Here is a 23886-nt window from a genome sequence, read left to right as displayed (position 1 = left end):
GGTGCTAATGAACGGGCCCCCTGTTCATACCCGACCCAGTTCAGAATTCAAAGGAACGGATCATGTTCATGACCAGTCCAAAATAAAATTCTCCATGCTCATATTCAGCCCGTTCAGTATTGTTCAAAACTAAGCCCGTTTAACATAGAGCCCGTTCAGCATAAAGCCCGTTTTAGCAAACTAGTTTGAACAATGAACAACTAAACGGGCCAACATAATATAAAATCAGCACTACTAATATCCGTTGAATTTTTTGGCATCCAAACATCTATATGTCCAGAGAGAATCTGAGCCATCCATTCAAAAGATCTCAGCCACTGATCAAAATTATTTTTCAATCTCAGCCATTAATCATAAATTCTGATTTTATGCATCTGTTTTATGTTGTCAAATTTGTAGAAATCTAAATTTAGTTTGAAACATACTCGCTACATCAAAGACCGCATAGAAATTATTTCACTTCAACAAATAGAAAAACGCGTTTTTCTGTATTCGCTTCTTCCCAAGGCGAATACGCGTCTCTCTCTTTTTTTTTTTGAAGCACCGATCTAGGCCTCCTTTTTCAATACACCGCGCGAGAGAGAAGGCAGGGAGAAGGACAACGACAGCACCTCTAGGTTTCCATTTCGCGGCCAAGGGGAACGATGATGGCTCTGAGACTCTTCCTCCCTCTTCGCGACTCTCTCAGATGGGAAAAACAAAGATAAATGAAAAAGGCGAAGGAGAGGGTTGAGACGGTTGATTGATGTAATATACGGGGTCAGTGATAGATTGTGCAATGAAATCGATTTCTTAAACACCTCTGCCTCCGTCTCCGCCTCCGCTCAATAAAATTTGCCTCCGTAGCGACACCATCCCTGTTCGGCCGTTCCACTCCCTCCGCTCTCAAGGTCGAGGTGATAGATTATTTGCCTTTGATTTCTTTTTCATTTTCTCCTTAGCGATTTTGGATCAAACTTAGTTCTACTTAGCGATTCAGAGTTTGAGCTGATTGCAATCATCATATAATTTTGCATATTTGCGGAGAAAATCATCAATATAATTTTGGATCAAACTCAGTTCTACTTATTAGCGATTCAGAGTTTGAGCTGAAATTAGGATCTGTCGATATAATTTTGCATATTAGCCCTGTAAATTTTATTAATCGTAAAGAAAATAAACTCTGAATCGAAGAACTAATTCAAAATCAAACTCTGAATTGCTTTTGGTGAAAGCACAGTGACATCCGATTAGAGCTTCTTTGCCTTTGATTTTGTGTAGGGGTATAAGAGGAATAAATGGTTTATTGATTCATTGCTGTTACAAAATCATAATGTAATAGCTCCTGATCATCCTCTTTTGCTAATTTCTCATGCAATTGCCACATAAAAGTATTTTTTTTAATTGAAAGCTATAAGCATTGATTAATGAGATACAAGTTCAGCAGTGTTACAAATCCTAAGAAACAAGCAAAACTGGTACACTGGTACATGCAAGAGAAACCTAACAGCAAAAAAATTTAAATACTGGTATAATTTGAAAGATGTGTGTTTAGCCACCAAGAAATCAAATAGTTTGTTGATTTAAAGATTAAGAGGTGGTTGTATCTAAGCCTTGAACTCCACATCCATCTATCTAAGATGTGTGGTAGTTCGTTGTTTAGGTTCAATGTGAACCAAGAGGTGCTTCTAAGAGAACGGCGGTTCCAAGAGATCTAGAAGGAAAATCGACTTCTCTCTAACAAGAGATTTGACAATCTCTTTAGGTATAAATTATTATCTCCTCTTGTATAAGAAATGAATAAATTTATTTATTTTTATTTAGTACACATTAGGTGCTTAATGAAACTATTAAGAAGTTTCTTATTTGTTATTGTCATATAAATAACGTCCTTTGTGTATTGAGCCAAGTGGTGATAGAAAAAATTTTAAATTCTCACCACATAGGCATACACATGAAATCCCTACAGTGGTATCAGAGCTTTGGCTTATTTTTATGACAATTAGACTATTTAATTAGTGCTAATTTAATTGCACAAGTGTTTAGTTAACTATCTCTCAAGTTTCTTGTTCATAGATTTGTCAATTTTTGTTCTTAAGATATTAAATTATTTTGATATTGTTTGAATCAAGAATTTTTATGGATCTAAAATTCCTACATTAGTTTTTGATATGTAGATGGAGATTCTAAAATAAAACAGGGAGTTTAGATCGTTTTATTAAGATAAACAAAAATAACAAAACAGGTACAGCGCAGTTTTTCTGTGCTCAGTTTTTCTGTTTTTGTTAAGATTCAAAATATCATATCTAGAATTTGGCTGAATGGATTTTTTTGTGCCACCTATCATTAGAAAGATAGTTAAGTCTAGTTTCTGAAAAACTATATTTTGCAATACAAAAATATTACGAATTTTGTGTGAAATTAAAAAATTACAGAGACAACTACAATCTGTTTTCAGAAATAGAACCCGAGATTGAAATGTACTTTTCTCACAAACTAATAAATAATTTTTTGTGTTCTTTATATTTCCAGAAAGGTGCTTAAGTCTACTTTTCAAAAATGTATGGTTTGAAATTTAGTTCGAAATACACAATCTTGGGCATAGAAAACATTGACTAGTGCGCAGCAGACCAAAACTGAAAATTTTATAACTTTTGGTCTTACCATCTTGGAATATTAATTTTTTACAGGGGCTATTGTGCAAAATCTGTAATATTAGATCTCATTCAAATTTAGGACAGATTAAGGACGAATTAATTATGAATTAATGACATTAAAGGTTTTAATTAGCTATAATGGCAATTAAGAATGAGTTAATGACATTAATGATAATTAATTGATAATAAACGATAATTAATGACATTAATGATATTTTATTGACAATAAATGACATTTAATGAATAAATGTTTATTCAATTGAAATCATTTTTAGGATTTAAAATGATTTAGATGAATTAAGAAATTGAGAGATATAGGCTTAACTAAATAAGATTGAATAGTGCGGCAAGATTGCACATGTGTACTAATTTTGTTTTGCAGGAGAATTGTGGGTTTGTATGGCTCAAGATTTTCAATGCTTTGTGTGTTGTAATGAATGATGTGTATGGATGTTTGTAATGCGGCCTAAGGTGCCCATTGAAAATTAATTAGAATAATTAAATTATGGCAAAGATGTTAGGTTGCCATTTATGTATTAATTCATTCATGGCTTACATGCCACATAGGATTTAGGATTGAGTAATTCTAAATGTAAATTTTTCATTTTATTTTAGAGTAGTTCTAAAGATAGAATGATAAATGGGTGGATGCTTGTAGCTTAGAATAGTATCTTTCATGAAGGTGATTGATAGAGAGCTACAAGAATGCAAGCGGGAGCCATACAACCCACGAAGCTTATGAATGTATGAGATAATTTAATGGTTAGGATAGGTATTGTTGTATGAATACATGACCTACCAAAATTATTGCATTCATCATATATTTACTAAGTCCATGAAAAATTTAAGAATATCTTTCCTTCTCATTTTATCCACTTTAAGCTAGTAATTAGGAATAAGCATGAGTGTGATCTTAATTGCTAGAAATTGTGGAACTTACATGAATTCGTTGTTAGGCCATAAATGAGTGGGAGTTGTGTGAGGCACATCTTCTTATTCATTATGTGGAAATAACTTCTTCATGCTTGTTGACCAATAAAATGAGTTTTCTTATAACAAATCACCAAGATCTAGGCTTGGGTTTTGGGAAAGAGAGTTTTATTAAGAAATTGGATTATTCTTTCTTAATGAAAACGACAAGAGTCATAAAGTTAAGTTTTTACTTAAAGGTTATGATTGGTAAATAATACCTACCTGGACAAATATCTTAGATGGGTCTATGTATTTGAAAAGGATTTTGAGTGATTAACAAAACGGACAAACTTTAAATTTTGTTAATACAAATTTATGAAATCATGAATACTAACATATACCCTTAAAATGAAATTTTTGTAGCTATGTCTACACTTTCAAATTTTCTGCGTTCTATGGTCGAAAAACACCCCCTTGCTAATGATGGGTCAAACTATTCTGATTGGTTCCTCAAACTAAACATCGTGTTGCGCTTCAAAAATCTCTTACACATTCTGGATGGCAATTTTCCAGATGAGAAAGAGAAAGGAAAGCCAACTGACGAAGAAAAGGAGGAACAAAAGAAATGGAATGATCAGCAGCAAATTGTGCAGACAGTGATCTTGGCCAGTATTGGCGATCAGTTGCAAATAAAATTCCTTGATACTCCAAGGAAATTGTGGCACAACTGGAGAGGATGTTCACTGACAGTGCTTGCAAGGAGCACTATAAGACCACCATCGCACTCACAAGGTGCAAGATGATGGAGGGTGAATCTGTCTCAGTGCATTTTTTCAAAGTACAAGGATATCTAGAGAAGTTGGAGAAATTGAAGTCTCCAATACCCGAGGACATTGCTAAGGATCTCATTCTGAGATCACTTCCATACTCTTACAAGGATTTCATCATGCATTATCACATGCGTGAAAAAAGTATGACAATGAATGAGATCCATAATGCCCTCAAAACTGCTGAAGTTGACATGGAAAAGAAAAAGGAGAAATCTGTCCTTGCCATTGCACCAAATAGCAAGAAGATTGCCAAGAATAAAGGCAAGACAAAGAGCAAGACAAGTAAGGCGCGTTCCTTATTCAAGGGCAAAACTGGAGGGGCTCAAGCGAGCACCTCTAAGGGAAACAAGGTTAAGAACTCTTCTAGTTCCAACACTAAATGCTTCTATTGCCATGAAGAGGGACATTTCATGAATTGCACCAAGTACAAGCGTGACTTGGATGAAGGCAAGGTAGAATGCAAGCGCCCTAAAGGTATACTTGTTATTGAATTAAATTTAAATTTAGCCACAACTATCCAAGATTAGGTAATGAATACCGGATCATGTGCTCACTTAGTTTCTAATGTGCAGGCACTAAGGGATAGGATACCTCTCTCGAAAAGAGAGGTGGTATTGAAGGTTAGGAATGGTGCAAGTATCCCTGCGGTTACTATTGGCACTCCTGATCTTCATTTATCTAGTGGTTTATGTTTAAATTTAAAGGATGTTTATTATGTTTCTTCTATTTTTCAAAACATTATTTTCTGTATCATGTTTGGATGCAGAAGGTTTTTGTTTTGAAATAAATAACTCACGTATAGTTATTAAGAAGAATGATCTATTTTATGCAAATATTTTCATTTCAAATGGATTATATTTGCTTGATTTAGATGATGATAAACATATGTTGAACATCAATAACAAGAGACTCAAGATGTCTCAAACAAATGAGACACTCTTGTGGCACTATCGCTTTGGTCACATAAACGAAAAACGCATAAAGAAATTGCAGCAAGCAAATCTTCTAGATTTGTATGATGGAGAAGCAATTGAAACATGTGAATCTAGTTTAACTGAAAAGGTGACCAAGTCACCATTCAAGAAGAAAGGTGAGAGATCAAATGACTTATTGGAATTGATACATTCTGATGTATGTGGTCCAATTAGTACTAGTGCAAGAGATGGTTATAAGTACTTCATTACCTTCATAGATGATCACAACCGATTTGGCTATGTATCTTATGAAGAACAAGAGTGAATCCTTTGAGAAATTCAAAGAATACAAGAATGAAGTAGAGAACCAACTTGACAAGAGAATTAAGGCTCTATGAACTGATCATGGAGAAGAATACTTGAGTAATGAGTTTAACACATATTTGAAAGACTGTGGCATTATACCACAACTTACTCCACCCGGGACACCACAGTGGAATGGTGTTTCTGAGAGGAGAAATCGAACCTTACTTGATATAGTTCGTTCAATGATGTGTCAAACGGAGCTACCTTTATATTTTTGGAGTCATGCACTCCAAACTGCGATTCATACACTAAATATTGTTCCATCAAAATCCGTTGAGAAAACTCCACATCAGTTGTGGATGGGCAAATCACCCAACATATCATTTCTCAAAATTTGGGGTTGTGAGGCATACGTCAAGCGTATGATCTCAACAAAACTTGAACCCAAAGCGGATAAATGCTTCTTCATTGGATACCCAAGGGTATAACTTTTGGCACAAGCCAACGAATACTATATTCGTTAAAAATGGTGCAACATTCTTAGAGAAGGAGTTTCTCGAAAGAATCAAAAGCGGTGGTAGTAGGATGACACTTGAGGAAACACAAGAAGACCTACAAGTGAGTGATCATGATATGAATGAAATTCAAGATGATCATGAAATATCACACAAAGCTCTTTTAATCAGTGGGAGTACAAGTAATATTATTCCCTTAACTTGAATTGAGCATGAATCTATTCCGCAAGAAATTGTGGAAGAAGTTCAAGAAGCTCAATATGAGTCACAAGAATATAAAGAGCTTAGAAGGTCGACAGGGGATAGAAGAAGACCTGAATTTTACATGGGTCTTCATGAAATCTTGGTAATAGATACCAAAAATCCCTTGACCTACGAAGAAGCAATGGAAAGAAAAGACTCCAAAGCATGGCAAGAAACCATGAGATCCGAAATACAATTCATGTATGACAACCAAGTATGGAACTTGGTAGATCTTCCTGAAGGATCGAAAGTCATTCGAAACAAATGGATTTTGAAGAGGAAGATGGACATGAATAGTAACTTGACAACGTACAAGACAATACTTGTAGCAAAAGGTTTTACTCAAATTCAAGGAATTGACTATGATGAAACTTTTTTACCAGTTGCCATGTTTAAATCTATTCGAATTATGCTAGCTATTGCCGCATTTCATGATTATGAAATATGTCAATTGGATGTCAAAACAGCTTTTCTAAATGAAAAATTGGATGAGGAAGTATACATGGTACAACCTCAAGGTTTTGAAGATCCGAAAAATAGTAGCAAAGTGTGTAAACTTCAGAGAGCTATTTATGGCTTGAAGCAAGCATCTAGGAGTTGGTACAAACGCTTTGATGAAGAGGTTAAAACCCTTGGATTCATTCAAAGTAAGGAAGAATCTTGTGTATACAAGAAGGTTAGTGGGAGCCACATTATGTTCTTAGTCTTATATGTCGATGACATATTGCTGATAGGTAATGAAAAATCTTTGATGGAGCAAACAAAGAACTCATTGAAAACAATCTTTTCAATGAAAGACATGGGCGAGGCTCAATATATCTTAGGTATTAAGATATATAAAGATAGGTCTCGTAAGCTCATTGGTCTAAGTCAAAATGTGTATATTGATAAAATCTTGGAAATGTTCCATATGGAAAATTCCAAGAAAGGAAATGTACCAATGAGTGTGTCTGTGCAACTTAGCAAGTCGCAGTGTGCAATAACACATAAAGACATTGAATACATGAAGAATGTTCCCTATGCTCTAGCCATAGGTTCCATCATGTATGCTATGACTAGCACAAGACCCGATGTCGCGTATGCTCTGAGCATGACAAGTCGTCATCAAGCTTCACCTGGTCCTGATCATTGGACTGCGGTCAAGAATATTCTTAGGTACCTGAAAAGGACCAAGAATAAGTTTCTTGTCTATGGTGGTCAAAGAGAGCTCATTGTAAAATACTACATTGATGCTAGTTTTATGACAGACCCAGACGATAGAAGAAGGCAAAATTTCATTGTTATGGATTGACACCAACAGCAACACAGCTGATCCCTTCACTAAGCCCTTATCACAAGCCAAAAACGAAATTCATTTCGAGTCCATGGATCTACAAGATCATGGAGAGTGGCTTGAAGACTAAAAAAGACTTCTAGTTTTAGAGTTTATGCATTTATTATGTATATTAGAAACTTTAAAAACAAGTGGGACACTAAAGGATGTGTGTTTTAAAAGTTATCTTTTAATAATAATTTATGTGTTGTTCATGATTTTATTACAAATATTATTATTCTTGTTCCTTGAGATTTATATGTTATATCTTTGAAAGTATTCAAGAAGATGCTCTTGGTCTTGAATCATAGAACTCCTAAGATGAGAAACATTTAATCACTAAATAAGTTCACAATCATGGTAATTAAGGAGGAACATTAATTACCGAGGAAGATTGTCATGTAGATTAAAGTACATTGAAGTTCTATAAATGTTGATAAATGATTATCATTTAATTACATGAATATATAAAATGTGTATTATATATATATTGAACATGACCTAAATGAATGGAACATTATATGGATTGTGTTTTGTGTCATTAATGTTTCCATTGTGTATTTAGAATCTTAGATATGAGATGTGTAGGTTTTTCACATGAGAAGCATATAATGTGATTGCTATTTAAATACTATCTTATGATAGGAATAAAATAGCAGTTCGTTGTGTACAACTTGTGCGGGAGAATCTATATGTTAATATTATTATTGTCCCTCAATTTGAGTTATGATATTACTGGGCCCCTTGGTAAAGTGGAATTATATCGCATGCAATATAACTGATGTAGTTATAATTATAATTCACTTGAGAGACCAAGAAAACGAATATAATGCAAAAATGACACGATCCTATTTTGCATATTATTCATAATATCATGTGACAAGGATAGACACAAAATTAGTGGATTGAGTAAATGATTACTATGTCGTTTGGATAACTATAATGTAATTATAGAACCTCTTATAGTCAATAATATAAAGATTTATATTATTGCCAAGATGACATAGATCCTCTATACGGTCACACCAACTGAAGAGAAACAACAAGTATTTTACATTTCATAATGATGTATAAGATAAAATACATGTGATGAAATGCTAAAATAAAATGTCATAATATGACATGCTTAGACCATAAATAAATCTACGAAGTTATGAAAATATTATTTGGTATAATGTTTGAATACATTATAAGAATAATATAAATATTGTATAATAGAATAATATGAATAATATTATTTGTTCATAAATTAATTTATTAAACCAACCATAAGATGAGATTAAAGAGAGCATGAGATGGCTAAACAAGGCTAGTGGCATTTGTGTAATTGATTCAAACCTTACACAAAGGGTTGCCCTAACCCTTGCCTATTTAAGGGGGCTCATTTGGGAGAAAAATATGCTAATTTTCTGCCTATAACACTTGCCAAAATCAGCCCCTTTGAGCAGCCACGTTTTTCCTCTCCTTGATCGAAAGTTGAGAAGCTTGCTCTCTCATCTTCTCTTGTTAGGTTTAGCCACCAAGAAATCAAATAGTTTGTTGATTTAAAGATTAAGAGGTGGTTGTATCTAAGCCTTGAACTCCACATCAATCTATCTAAGAGGTGTGGTAGTTCGTTGTTTAGGTTCAAGGTGAACCAAGAGGTGCTTCTAAGAGAACGGCGGTTCCAAGAGATCTAGAAGGGAAATCGACTTCTCTCTAACAAGAGATTTGACAATCTCTTTAGGTATAAATTATTATCTCCTCTTGTATAAGAAATGAATAAATTTATTTATTTTTATTTAGTACACATTAGGTGCTTAATGAAACTATTAAGAAGTTTCTTGTTTGCTATTGTCATATAAATAACGTCCTTTGTGTATTGAGCCAAGTGGTGATAGAAATTTTTTTTAATTCTCACCACATAGGCATACACATGAAATCCCTACACAATTGTCTTAAGAAAACAAGAAAATACAAAAAAAATATGTAAACATTTTATTCTGTTAATGTACTGGTTCAGCATCATTTGAATTTAAGGTTTAAGATGTCATATTCCTTTATAGACTATTCATCTGATGTGGATTAAATAGTTCTTGTAGAAATTAAAGAAAAACTGAAACTTTTTATATAATATTTTGAAAACATGTAGAAAATTTTATCATCTTTTGATTATATTAATTGTTTTGTTACTGAAAATTGATTCAAGAGTCTTGACATTTGGTTCTACTTGTATAGATTATCATTTTAGTGTGGTATGCCTCTTCATTTACTAAATTCAGAATAATTTTCTACTCTTTTTTTGTCTACTATTCCTTGTTTAATTATGTACTAATTGAGATCATATGATGGTGTTGAATTTATTCTACATTGATGAAGATGAGGCTGAAGAGGAGCCCACCAGTAATTTATGAGGATAAGCATTCTAACGAGGAGGATTAAATGAGGTGTCGAACATAATAAAATGAGAGGGCCCACCAGTAATTTGGTATTAGTTCTACCCTAGCTCTAAACGAGGTCTCAAACATTTCTTGCAGGTGATTTTCTACTTTCTTGGAGTAATATAGACCAGTTTTTCTACTCTTTCTATCCTTAAGTTTTTCTATTCTTTCTATTTTCGCTATCATTAGTGGTCCGGCACGGTTGTGGTGTAAGAAGACTATAAAACAAATTATGAGAGCTTCTGTAATAGTGCATAATATGATTGTGGAGGATGAAAGAGATAAATATGTTAATGATGATAATATTTGGTCGAAGAAGTTAATGTTTGAATCTGTTGCAGTTTTGTGATGGAACCATATAATTTTGTATAAACCCGCTGCAATTCAGCAATGTAAAACACTCCTCCAATCAAGCAACAACACGATCACAATCAAACATGTGTGCCGGGAAGCACTTGAGCTGCCTCATGAGTTAGCTAATCTCTCAAGGAGTAGAACGACCTTCGAGGGCGTATTGGAAAACTGGACTGCAGGAACGGTACAACCACGATATCGAACCTGGCCTACAATATTTCAGTCGGAGCGAGAAGGGGTGGTACATGTAACATAACTGGTACGAGATAGGAGTCATTACTGGTAAACATGGGGATCAGTTCGGTTTTGAAAGTCATGGAGATGGCGCCAATTCAGGATGCTGGTAGCAAACGAATAGGTTGTCAGATGGGAAAGACAAACTTACAAGAAGCTCCTTGTTTTTCTTCTTATTTGCGAAATGATGGATAGTGGCAGTTAGATGTAATTATAGATTTCTGTTTATCTTTCCTTTTAATTTAGAGGCTTATTTTCAATTTCTAAGTTTCTCTTTTATGGTACTGTAATTGTTTGAACTATATCGTTTAATGCAATATACCTACGGGTCTTTCCTAAAAAAAATATCATGCTTTAGTATTATTTCATTTTATTATGTGTTCCGAGTTCTTTGTTATTAACATAGATTATTTTGTTATATTATTCATATAGATTATAATATTATTCAATTTAAAAAAATAATCAAAATAATATTTCGATCCCGTTGCAACGCACGGGCACTTGACTAGTATGAACAAATAATCGAACAATATATCTTTGTTACTCTGTAGTCTGTACAACCTAATATAATAAAATCTCTGTACAACTAATCAAACAATACATCTCTGTACACCTAATCGAACAATAAAATATGGACTACTTAATATATTGTTAGTTGCATAAAACCGAATTCAGATTAAAAATCTCTAATTGTCATAAAAAAAAGTATTAAAAAAATAATAATTAATTAAATTGCATAAAAACATCTTAATTAAATTTTAGCACAAAATCAAAGGTGCATAAAACATCACAGATTAAAAATCTCCATTTTACATTTTCAGGCCCTTGAACTAGAGAATTTATTTTTTTATCAAAACAGTCCCATAATTTATAGAAATCACGCTTCAACAAAAAACACCACCATACATTTAAGATCCCAAATCTCGTGCCTGAAAAGAATCAAATCATGAATAAGCTCCAGAAAACTAACATATATTCAAGTAATCTATTAGAATACGAAAAGAATAATGTAAACCCTATATTCAAATTGACAGCCATGGCTTATGCCAAAAGGCACCAAACCATATATTAAAAAAAAATAATAACTAATAAGTGATCTACTCAACTATAGACATGATATGATTTTAAAGTTTCCTTACTGAATAACATTAAACAAACATTATCAGAATCAATTTATTTACTTTGACCAAACCTCTTCCTAGAATAACTATCAACGTGGTTTCAGATTGAAAACAAAGAACAATACAGTGAATATCTTTAGAAATTAGAGCTCGCTACATGATGAAAAGAAAAGGGTAACATATTACACAGCATTTAGCAACAGTGTGTGTTCAGAGACTACACCGCCACATCACATGATAATATAATAAATAGGTCCCACTTGTGTTTAAATGTATCTAAACCGGATACAGAGACAGCGCTCCTACTGTGCCTACCCATTTCTGCCCTGAATTAGAACATGACATTCAAGAGAAAGAGACAGAGGAGAGATACAGGTGGAGAAGACCAAAACATTGATTGCAATTTTTCAATGAAACCTAATATTCTTACATGATGTTCACCAAATAAGTCTTTATATTTTGCTTTTTTCCATGTTTGTAATGTAACTGTTACTGCATATTAGGATAGAGTGAGTCTATGGTACTATGCATATCACGGGTTGTTACTGTGCTACGGCTCTATATTCGAGTTTTCAAATCCTAATGGTCAATCCGAACCGTTCATCTTGTTCTCCATATTAATATGTGTTTGGAGACCAAATTTTACATTTTTTGAAATTTTTTTACTATTTTTTTAGATATTTAGAAAATCACTTGATCTGAAAATTCTGGACCATCCAAAAACAGTGATTTTCAATAAATCTAAAAAAATAGTAAAAAAATTTCAAAAAATGTAAAATTTGGTCTTCATAAACATATTAATATGGAGAACAAGATGAACGGTTCGGATCGACCATTAGAATTTGAAAACTCGAATATAGAGCCGTAGCACGGTGCCAAATCGTAATATACATAGTACCATAGACTCACTCTATTAGGATATGTATTTCGCATTTCAAGAATAACACAATAAATAGGCCTTGAAAATTTCATTCAAGAATAACCCAAGGATGGTTACAATTGAAAATTTCATTCAATAATGTATCAAGACAACATCTTACTAGTAAATAGGTCTTGAAAATATTGTTCGTAGAGATACAGTATGTTTATTTTATTCCTTTGAACTTTAGATTAACAATTAGAGCAGAACTATAGATCATATGAAGTCTTACTTGTTTATAGCAATTTATGTGGTACATACAATATCCATACAAGGTTGTGTAAAGGAGACAGGATAGTAGCATGCACAACATCAAGTACCAGTTTTATGTTATCTACAGTACAATACCAGTGTACTACACAGCACCGGTACCAGCTTTATATTATCACACTGGAGCTATTAAAATTGCAAACTAGTTTAAGATCAAGGCAATACGCAAAACTGGTACAACTCAAGTACAAGTTTACTCAATTACTTCTATCTTCATCGAAATTTACTAGTCCCAGAAAAATATTAGTAGAGAAACTTACTTGGGTTGCTAATTAAACAGGATAGTTCATGGACAACCGGGCCGGACAAGTTATGAACAAGGTTCGAACGGGCTGTAATACGAACAGGCCTGAAGTTTAGTTCATGTTCAATTACTGAAGAAAATTCGGACCCAATATGAACATAAACTAGTGTTGTTCACTTGATTGTCCATTAAACTGCTATTGAACAGGGAACCCATTTGTACAGAGTAAATTTTGATGCGTACAGTATTTAAATTTTTGATGGACCAAAAGACCCCTGTTCAGTTCAATCCCTGCCCAGCTCAATCTCTGCCTTCGCTTTTGGTCCGTAAAAAAATTAAACTCTGTACGCACAGAATCTAACTCTGTAAAAATGGGTTCCCATTGAACAGCCCGTTTAAAGACCCGTTTGAGCAGCTGTTTGGATTGGATCGATATCTCAAACGAGGAAAACAACACGTCCGCTTCACCGAGTTGCTCTTAGGTTTAGCTTCAGTGTTCACAGCCCCTCTTTCTCATCGCCATCACCGGCACTCCTTTCCTCCGTCGCGCCACCGCTCCTTCATCTACAGAAACGAAGAGAATGGCAGTTCGGCTAAGATTGGCGCGGTTCGGTTGCAAGAACCGGCCCTTCTACCGCGTGATGGCTGCGGACAGCCGATCCCCGCGCGACGGGAAGCACCTAGAGGTGCTGGGCTACTACAACCCGTTGCCCGGTAAGGACGGGGCCAAGAGGATGGGCCTCAACTTTGATCGGATCAAGTACTGGCTGTCCGTTGGGGCACAACCGTCTGACCCGGTGCAGCGTCTCTTCTTTCGGGCTGGCCTTCTACCTCCGCCTCCTATGCTTGCCATGGCTCGCAAAGGTGGACCCCGTGACAGACGGCCTATTGACCCAATGACAGGCCGTTACCTGACGATGCCTGATTTGGAACTCGAGTCAAAAGATGAACAAGGGCAAGGGGAGGAAGAGGAGGTGGAGATTTTGAATTAGTCGGCCAATCATGACAGGTTCTTAGTTTATGAAATTCGATGCTGTTTTAGTTACTTGTGTTGGATTGCTGAATAATGGAGGTTTTTTCTTGTTTAGTTTGGATTATTGATGGGATCTAGATTTTTTTTGTCACCGAGTACTAGATATTATGACAACTCCTGGAGAATGTTATGACAATTTTTGCCTACCCAATTAGTATGGTATATATATCATCGAATTTCTTTTGTCATAAAAGATATCATTGGATTTAAACTACATGCCACATAATACCTGTGTTTCTTCAGTAGAAGCCGACCAGTGAGTCAGTGACCACACTTAATATGGAATGCAATTAGTATCCTCCGTCAGTGCATGTACCAGTACCAGCTTCACGCCTAGTTTGACTGTATCTGATGACTATCGGCTAGTTTGTCTGTTATTTGGACACATGAATTGATTCGATCATTCTCTGTTGGGTCTACTATTTCTCATTGAGAAATTTAGATACATGCCCATCATAATTTCTTAATTTAGATATTTCCCTATGAAAACTTTAAAATTAGTTATTCTGCATGTGAGGTGCTCGACAAAATTCCCAAACTACTGGAATTTAGATTGTACTTGGTCTCTTGTCACTTATGTCACAAAAAAAAATTGTAGTTGGGCTTAATTATGTCCATTTCTCAAGAAAATATAGATACACGCAAGGAATAGTGAATTGCTAAATATAAAACAAACAATGAAAACTAGAGTGGAAACCTCAAGTTTTGTATTGACATCCTATTACTATATCAGTAGAAATACATAATAAAACTATATTTTTCTCAACCAGGTCTGTCTCAAATTAAAGCATATCAAACAAATAAATAGAATCATTATTTGTATAATTAAGATAATAAATAAATATCAACAACAAGCATTAATTTGATAATATATTATGTTCTCTCTTTGAGAACTTGACTGGCAATCCACCTTTCATCTTTAGTGTCCCCCATACCAAATACTCAGGCAACCCCTCCATCACAACTTCAATCTTGTACTTTTCAAACATGAATGCGGCAATCAATTTCATTTGTATATACGCCATTTCTTTTCCCAAACACATTCTTGGACCAGCATGAAACACTGGATACTTAAACGGGCTTTTGGGCTTGAAAACTCCATTCTCCAACCACCTTCCAGGCTTATATTGTCTACAGTCACTCCCCCATATATCCTCCATCCGACCCATGGCATATGTGTGGTAACTAACAAGCCATCCCTTTTTGACAACTGTCCCATCTGGTAAAGTGTCGTCTTCTTTGCACGACTGTGTGTCAATTGCTACAGGAGGATATAACCTCATGGCTTCGGTTATGGCAGCATGTAGGTAGTGCATCTCTCTTAACTCATCATACCCAAACATTGCACTGGAGGAAGTTTTTGTGTTTCTAATTGATCTTATCTCTAGAATTGTTTCCTCCACATCAGGTCGGGTCGACACAAACCAGAAGAACCATGTCAGTGCAGCCGTAGTGGTCCCGGTACCAGCAAGTAGGAAGTTAGTGACAAAATCTACTAAATTCTCCATGGTGTGTTGTTCGCTGTGTAACAATAAAAATGCAATTGAATATTATAACAAAGCTAATAGGAAAAACAGAATGTGGAACAAATACAAACAGCTTCAATCTTTTTAAAACAAAAAAAATGAAGCGATGTTAAGAACTAGAGAAACCATATATTAATGAAAGAATAATAAGGTCTCTAATTACAAATTTTGTATTAATAAAAAAGAACAGTTTTTATGTACAAGATCCTATCTCCAATTACAATTTTCCTTGAATACCTGTACGTGCTTTTGGTACCAGCTCCACTATTTCCTCCAATTACCAGTTTTACCCCCTAACACTATTTACAAATTCTGGTACCAGCTTGCTCACACTATTACATCAACTAAGATCGGTTACTGGTATCCGCTTGCTCCCATTTCAAGGCTGCGCTCCACTGTGTTATGTCAAACTGCGCCTGCTAAATCAACTGGTCTAGTGATCTGGTCAAACTGCGCCTCCTAAATTTTGCAGAATTGAAGTGTAAAATAAATTGGTACAGCAGACAGTTCAATACCAAGAAGAACCAGTAAAAGCTTACGAGTAACAAGATAAACTCGCTGGTACAGTAATCCCTGATCTATACTCAACTCGCTGGTACAGTAATCGCTTAATATCCGATTCTCCCCCACTGCACGCGCCACCCTCTCTCTGCAACCTCTTAATATCCAATTCTCATCTGTGTCTTGGCGGTAAAAATCTGAATTCTCTCTTGTTGGGTTTTCTTCCTTGTTTGCCTTATTAGGGCTATATTATTGGTATCACCGTATAAGCATACATGCTAATTTTTTCCTTAGCCTTCTTCTATTGAATTGAGAGCTTCCATAGTTTTGACTATAAAATGGGAAAATAAGTATGCTGAAGTATATAAAAGTTGCTATGTAGCATTTTCTGAAAAATCAAGGGCTGCTTTGTAGAAAACAAGTTTTTTGGTATAAATCAGGGCTTTACTGCTGATTTATAGTGGTACAATTTTGTACAAAAGGGTCAGCAAACTGGATCAGTTTATTTATGTTTATTCTATTATATGCTAGGGACTGATAAAAGAAGATGTATCACAGCTAATTTATAGGGTCAGCAAACCACTATATCATCTAAATTGTGCTCCTCCTGATTTTCTAATTCTTATCTTTCTCTCACTTCAGGCCACTTGGTCTGGTCTTACTTGGACACTCGATACAAGTTTATTGGTGGTTGGCACCTCAGGGTGCAACTCTGATCAGATATACCTCCTCTTCCTGACAGATAGAACACTTACTAAGAAATGAGTAGTGATATATTTCAGATTAGGTTTTCTGTTTGTTTTGTACTGGTATGTACCAGCATATCCTATATAATCATGTTAAATTCTGTTAATTTTTTGTCTGAATTGAGAATCTTTATAACTGCTTTTTGCACCTTCATTCTTCAACTTTGATTCTAATTTTGCAGTGTACCAGTACGACATCTAATGCATCTGTACCAGTACTGCAGTTTTTCAATTTTGTTGAAAATAAATTCATTTCATGGCATGATTTTTACTGTGTAATGTTTCTTCTTGGTCTTATATGCATAAACCAAATATATTTTGGGCATGATGCTTCGATGCTGACAAATACATCACTGTTTATTGATAATGTTAGAAATTATGCACCACTGATATATAGTCCACTTAATCAATGAGAGAGAGAGAGAGAGAGTTAATACGGGCAAGTAGAAACAGATTATAACAAAAATTTAGATTTGTGATTTTCAAAAACTTTGCAAGAGAGAGGCCTTCAGAGTTGTATTTGCACTGTTTTCTAAGTAAATTTCACACATTTTGGAAGGGTTTTTGTTTTCAGTTGTTGTATTGGCTGATCTGATAAGCTTTTTGCTCATCACATACTTACTAAAACATTAACACATTTAATTCTAGCAATTAGTTTAAGGCATAAAATCGAAATATATGGTACTAAAATAAATATTAAAAAAGTTATGGTAAAATTGAACTTTGAGTCAATCCAAAAAAATAATATATTTAAGTCATACTTAACTAACAAGTTCTACCAGATAAAAATAGTGTAAGCCACCTTAACTTGGACTCTTGGAGTAACTTAATCCTCCTTATCATTAAGTAGCAACCAAGCATGCCCATAATTTTTTTTTTTTTTTTTTTGATGAAAGTACCATTTTACCAGTATATTCAAGTAAACATTAAGCATTTGGATTTAATCTACACTTGAAATAGAGTGCAATTAGTATCCTCCCGTCGAGTGCATGTACTGGCTGCATGCCTAGTTTGGGTTTACCTGATGACTAGTTCGGCTGCTATATTTACATATGAGTTGATATAATCCTATTCAGATGGTTATACTTTGTCATCCAATCATACGTTTTGTTCTCTGCTGTTAGATATCAGTGAATAGAATTTTAACTTGGTATATATGGATATTCGTATTTGTGTTTTAAATGAATATTTCATCCCTAATTTTGATATTTATGGAACTTTTGTTGCTAATTGCTTTCAATCTCTTTTGGTACGTTAAATGTTACAGGTTTGTGGCACCAACTGGTACTGGAATGATATTAGTCGTTTAGGTCTGCATGTAAGGCGTTCGAGGAAATTCCCAGAATACTTGAAATTAAATTGTACATAGACTCCATGACATTTATTTTTAAAAAAAAAAAAAAAATTGTACCTAGCTTAATTAAGTCCGTTCAGGACTAAAAAGTATATAGATACACGCAAAAAATAGTCAATTACTATATATGTAAGAACAAACAATAAGAACTAGCTAGAGTGGCAATCCTCTAGTTTTTGATGACATCCTATTAAACATTAACTTCCTGTACATAATAAACCTTTTCCCTCACTCAGGTCTCTCTCAAATTTAAACCATATTAAACAAATAAATAGATTCATTATTGTTATAAATAAGATAATAAATAAATATCAACAACAAACATTAATTTGAATACATATTACGTCGTTCTCTTTGAGAACTTGACAGGCAATCCACCTTTCATCTTCAGTGTTCCTCCTACCACATAGTCTGGCACCCCCTCCATCACAACTTCAATCGTGTACCTTTCAAACATGAATGCAGCAATCCTTTCTCAAAAAAAAAAAAAAAAAAGAATGCAGCAATCGACTTCATTTGTATATATGCCATTTCTTTTCCCAAACACATTCTTGGACCGGCGTTAAACACTGGATACTTATACGGGCTTTCGGGCTTGAAAACCCCATTCTCCAACCACCTCTCGGACTTATATTCCCTACAGTCTATCCCCCATATATCCTCCATCCGACCCATGGCATATGCGTGGTAACTAACGAGCCATCCCTTTTTGACAACCGTCCCATCTGGTAAAGTGTCGTCTTCTTTGCATGACAGAGTGTTAATTGCCAAAGCAGGATACAACCTCATAGCTTCAGTTATGGCAGCATGGAGGTAGTGCATCTCTCTTAACTCGTCAGGCCCAAACATTGCACTGGAGGAAGTTTTAGTGTTTCTAATTGATCTTATCTCCTCTATAATTGTTTCCTCCACATCAGGTCAGGTCAAAGCAAGCCAGAAGAACCATGTCAGTGTAACTGAGATGGTCTCACCACCGGCAAGTAGAAGGTTAATGACAAAATCTACTAAATTATCTATAGTGTGTTCTTCACTCGAGGCGATGTGAGATATGAGATCAATCTTGTTATTCGAAGGTTTCTCTATCTTCTCATGAATTATCTTTGTTACATGGCTCTTAATCTTCGCAATAGATTCTCTCAACCTTTTTTCACTCCCAATTTAAAGCCATTTCATACCCCTCCACACAAACTCAACAGGAAACCGTTTTAAAAGCAATCTACTGCCTCAGCAAAAGATCTCATTAATTCGGAACCCTTTCAGTTAGACAAGCTGGATCCACATCAAATACAACTCTCCAAATGTTATCAAATCCAAACCGCTCTAGAACATCTTGCATGTTTATTACCCCTCCCTTCTCACTCCTTTTCTCCACAAGGGGAATGAGTTGGCCTATGATCTCAGAGTGAATCGTGTCCACCACAAACCACGCAGAGAACGATTCGTGAAAGCCAAGCTGGCAGTCTTACGCTGCCAATGCCAGTGCTTGCTATTAGAGTTAAATATTCCATGACCTAAGAGATCTTCTTGCATGGACATGATAAAATCGCTCTTTGGATAGTTTTCAATTTTTGTTTTTAGAATGTATTCAACATTCTTCGGGTTAGCGGTTATGATGCCGGTACAAAGACCTGCGGTTTTTGAGACCACTGTATGGGTCGGGTTATCGATCAGGATTTCAGTCGTCCAGTCAAAAATACGGTTCTGATTTTTAATGGCCTCAAGCATATCACCGATAAGAGGGTAGGTTTTGTGGCAACATGTAGTGGTCTGTTTCTTTGGATCTCAATTGAAGAAGTGATATAATGTCAGAATAAGAATGGGGATTAGAAAGCATGAAAAAACTAGAGAAAGATCCATACTTTTTTTCCTTTTTCAAATCACTGATTGGATTGGATGGGTAAAAGTGTGAGCTTTGCTTGAGCTTTTATAGTCCCAACTTGTAATTCACGTTTCCTGAGTTGCAGATCAGAGTTTTGTTGGATTCTTCATGGTCATCTAAATTTGAAATTTCCATTGCTTAGCGGGGAAGGCTAATGACGGAGTCCGATATTTTGTGGGCCTTAATAATTGACTGTTGAATTTTCGGAGTTTACAACAAAAAAATACAGAAATATTGACTTTTCCATAATTCACTGCCGAGTAGAACTAGAGTGTTTTTAATAGAGTGTTTGGTGACCTTAACTCCAAAATTCATTAAATCAGTTTTAAATGACAAATTCGAACCGTTGGAACCTACCTTCCTTACGAGTGATGCGTCTACATGTGAAAATTTTAAACATTCGAATTAATTTAGTATAAAGTCAATCGGTCAAAATTAAAAGGTTGATAAATTAATTTTAGTGCATTTATTTTTTGAACGTTTTTTGATCGCTTGACTTTATACTAAATTAATTCGAATGTTTAAAATTTTCAAATGTAGATCCATCACTCGTAAGATAGGCGGGTTTCAACCGAGTAGAACTAGGGTGTTCTTAAGCTCACCAAAGTGTTTGGTGAGCTTAACTCCAAAATCCATCCAATCAGTTTCAAATGATGAATCCGAACCGTTGGAACCCGCCTACCTTACGAGTGATGCATCTCTACATGTGAAAATTTTAAACATTCGAATTAATTTAGTACAAAGTCAATCGATCAAAATTAGAAAGTTGCTAAATTAATTTTAGTGCATTCATTTTCAAACGATACTTTGTGGGCCTTAATAATTGACTGTTGAATTTTCGGAGTTTGCAACAAAAAATACAAAAATATTGACTTTTCAATAATTCACTGCCGAGAAGAACTAGAGTGTTCTTAAGCTCACCAAAGTGTTTGGTGAGCTTAATTCTAAAATTCATAAAATCAGTTTTAAATGACGAATTTGAACCGTTGAAATCCGCCTACCTTACGAGTGATGCATCTACATTTGAAAATTTTAAACATTCAAATTAATTTAGTATAAAGTCAAGCAGTCAAAAAACGTTCAAAAAATGAATGCACTAAAATTAATTCTAATTTTGACTGATTGACTTTATACTAAATTAATTCGAATGTTTAAAATTTTCACATGTAGACGTATCACTCGTAAGGTAGGCGGGTTCCAATAGTTCAAATTTATCATTTGAAACTAATTTAATGAATTTTGGAGTTAAGCTCACTAAACACTTTGGTGAACTTAAGAACACCCTAGTTCTACTCTTCACTACCTACCAGGCGCCTTATAAATGGCAACTTCTCACCCCCCGTTAATCCCTTTTCAATGCATATATCTCTTTCTTATCTCATTTTCAGAATTTTATAAACATTGACATCAGTATAATTCTTTCTCCTTGTCTGCCATAAATATTTTTCACTGTTTTTCTTCACAACCATCGAAGGAGTTCCTCAAAACACTCTTCTTGGGTTAAAATTCTGCATTAAGGTAATTAATCATTTCTATTAGTTTGTTGCATAAGTTGAATAGATTAGAAGATGATAAATTAGACCTTATTGGTAGAATTAATTTCGTTGTTAATTAGACCACATTAATTTATGAATTTAGACCTTTAATTAAAATCTGAAAAATTATAATTGTTAGTGAGCATTCTTTAATTTTCTTATAATCTGAAAATTTATCTATTTTATGATATTATAATCTGAATTTTTTTTGTAGTTATGATAATTCCTTTAATTATAAAAAATTTCTGAATATATAATCTTGATTTTTTTTATTCAATTTTGATCATATAGATTGTCATATAATATATTATAACTTTTTTTTATTTCATCAAGTAATCTAAATCTGATTTCAAGAATCATAATATGATGTATATTTTTGGTGTATTTGATAACTCGGAATAGAAATTGTCTAAACTAACTAATGATTATTATTTGTATATTATAGTGGAATGAAATAAATCATTTTGATCTATGAATACGTGATGGTATCTAAAATATTGATATCTTATTATTAAGTTTTTTTTTAAGTAGATAGTTAATTTAAGTTATATCTCTATAATGAAATTTCAAACTTACTATATATACAATTGGAATATTCTTTTTATTTTTTTTATAGTCAGACATTTCGGTATGACAAGGATCAGGGTAATATAAGCCAAATCATTATAAGCAAAATCATTTATCTTGTTATTTCTTTTATGAATTATTTATTTCATCCTCTCTCAATTTTAAACCGAATTTAAAGTTGTCAGAATTTTTAATATAAAGAATATATAACGTCTAAATGAGATTTAATTATCAAATCAATATTCTTGATTATTCGCTTAAATACTAAGCTATAATGAATGACATATAACACTAATGGTTTTTAGAAAACAAAATTTGAATCCAACCATCATTAATTAATGTATATTTGTGTTTTAGATTTGACGCTTAAAGATTTAAACGACGTGAGAAACAATCAAGAATTCACTCGTCAGATATCAGGTGCGGATTTTCTATATCTTATAAAACTATTTTATTTCCCTATTGTCATTCAACTTTATTATTATGGCATTAGTTGGATTTATACATGTTGTTTTTGAACCATTCGTATGACTTGAGTGGACACAAATAAATTGCATGAAATGATAGGATTCATATATTGACCAATAGACTTGCATGAATAGGATGTGTTGAGCATGACATGAATTGTGTGATTGAATAAATGTGTTTGAAAATGAACGAATAAGGAAATTGAACAGGGGCCGATATGGTTGCATATTGGGATGTATACATTGTGTCTAGTGTTCGACTGGATCCCTCGTTAACGTGACTGTAGGCGAAAGCGGTCCTGTCACGGATGTGATTGTAGGCTAACGCGGTCCCTTCACGGACGTGATCGTAGGCGGAAGCGGTCCTATCATGCCAAGATCTAGCGGCATATGAATTCACCGCCTAGTGAGGCAAACAAAATAGATTAACGAATTTTTGAAAGTAAATGAAAGTAGTAAGTAATAATAGGATATGCATTGCATCAAAAGAAGCATTCACATTTTATTTATGTATGTTCATATTTTAGTGTATAAGTAAAGGTTTTATAAGCTCCGGGCTGGAACTAAATCTCGCACTGAGAGAAGGTTCGATCTCTCATCCGTTCCACTTTTATGTGGGTTCCAGGTAATGAAGAGGAATGATTCGAGCAAGGACAAGAGTGAGACTAAACGGGAAGGCTTATGATTGATAAATTGTCACATATTGTTTATTTTTGTTTCCATGATTCAATTATTGATACATTGAGTAGGCATGGCGGTGGTTGTGTTACTAGCCATGTCCGCCATAATCGTTTGTTAAATTCGTTTTATGATGAAATAAATGTGGCTTTATTTATTATTTGTGTTGCTACACATGCAGAGGGCACTGCCTGGAAGCAATGCCGTTAGCGCATCAAACGCATCACTCAGAAGCGATGTCACTCCATCACAACACATGTATGGATGTCGCTTAGAAGCAATACCGCCAACACATTAAATGTAGAGGGCGCGCTAAAAAAAATGTCACTCCATCATAACACATGCATGGGGCACTACTCAGAAGCAATGC

The 23886-nt window shown here is 34.3% G+C and overlaps 2 protein-coding genes, 1 long non-coding RNA gene and 1 pseudogene across 3 annotated transcripts; 3 read left to right on the top strand and 1 right to left on the bottom strand.

Annotated features, from left to right (window-relative positions):
• The first annotated feature begins 789 nt into the window (after positions 1-789).
• LOC144567000 (uncharacterized) lies at positions 790-10949 on the top strand. The gene is made up of 3 exons (XR_013515338.1): positions 790-896; positions 10027-10184; positions 10430-10949. It is a non-coding gene; the product is annotated as an uncharacterized LOC144567000 (long non-coding RNA).
• On the top strand, positions 4293-5063 carry LOC144550669 (uncharacterized). The gene is made up of 2 exons (XM_078298648.1): positions 4293-4852; positions 4951-5063. The coding sequence occupies exons 1-2, from the start codon at positions 4348-4350 to the stop codon at positions 4962-4964; spliced, it is 519 nt and encodes a 172-aa protein (XP_078154774.1). The 5' UTR covers positions 4293-4347; the 3' UTR covers positions 4965-5063.
• Positions 10950-13680: 2731 nt separating the features above from the next.
• On the top strand, positions 13681-17301 carry LOC144576199 (Ribosomal protein S16 family protein). The gene is made up of 2 exons (XM_078326503.1): positions 13681-14239; positions 16933-17301. Exon 1 carries the CDS (start codon positions 13812-13814, stop codon positions 14220-14222), a length of 411 nt encoding a protein of 136 aa, XP_078182629.1. The 5' UTR covers positions 13681-13811; the 3' UTR covers positions 14223-14239; positions 16933-17301.
• On the bottom strand, positions 15058-23624 carry LOC144548067 (cytochrome P450 CYP94D108-like; annotated as a pseudogene).
• Positions 23625-23886: the final 262 nt, after the last annotated feature.

This window comes from Carex rostrata, chromosome 2 (genome assembly GCF_964058835.1).
Source record: "Carex rostrata chromosome 2, lpCarRost1.2, whole genome shotgun sequence".
NCBI classification, from domain to species: domain Eukaryota; kingdom Viridiplantae; phylum Streptophyta; class Magnoliopsida; order Poales; family Cyperaceae; genus Carex; species Carex rostrata.
The sequence above is the reverse complement of the archived record's forward strand: the minus strand, read 5'-3'. Positions and strand labels throughout refer to the sequence as shown.

Coding starts and splice junctions, on each gene's coding strand:
- LOC144576199 (XM_078326503.1), top strand. CDS start 13,812: ATGGCAGTTCGGCTAAGATTGGCGCGGTTCGGTTGCAAGAACCGGCCC.
- LOC144550669 (XM_078298648.1), top strand. CDS start 4,348: ATGATGGAGGGTGAATCTGTCTCAGTGCATTTTTTCAAAGTACAAGGA.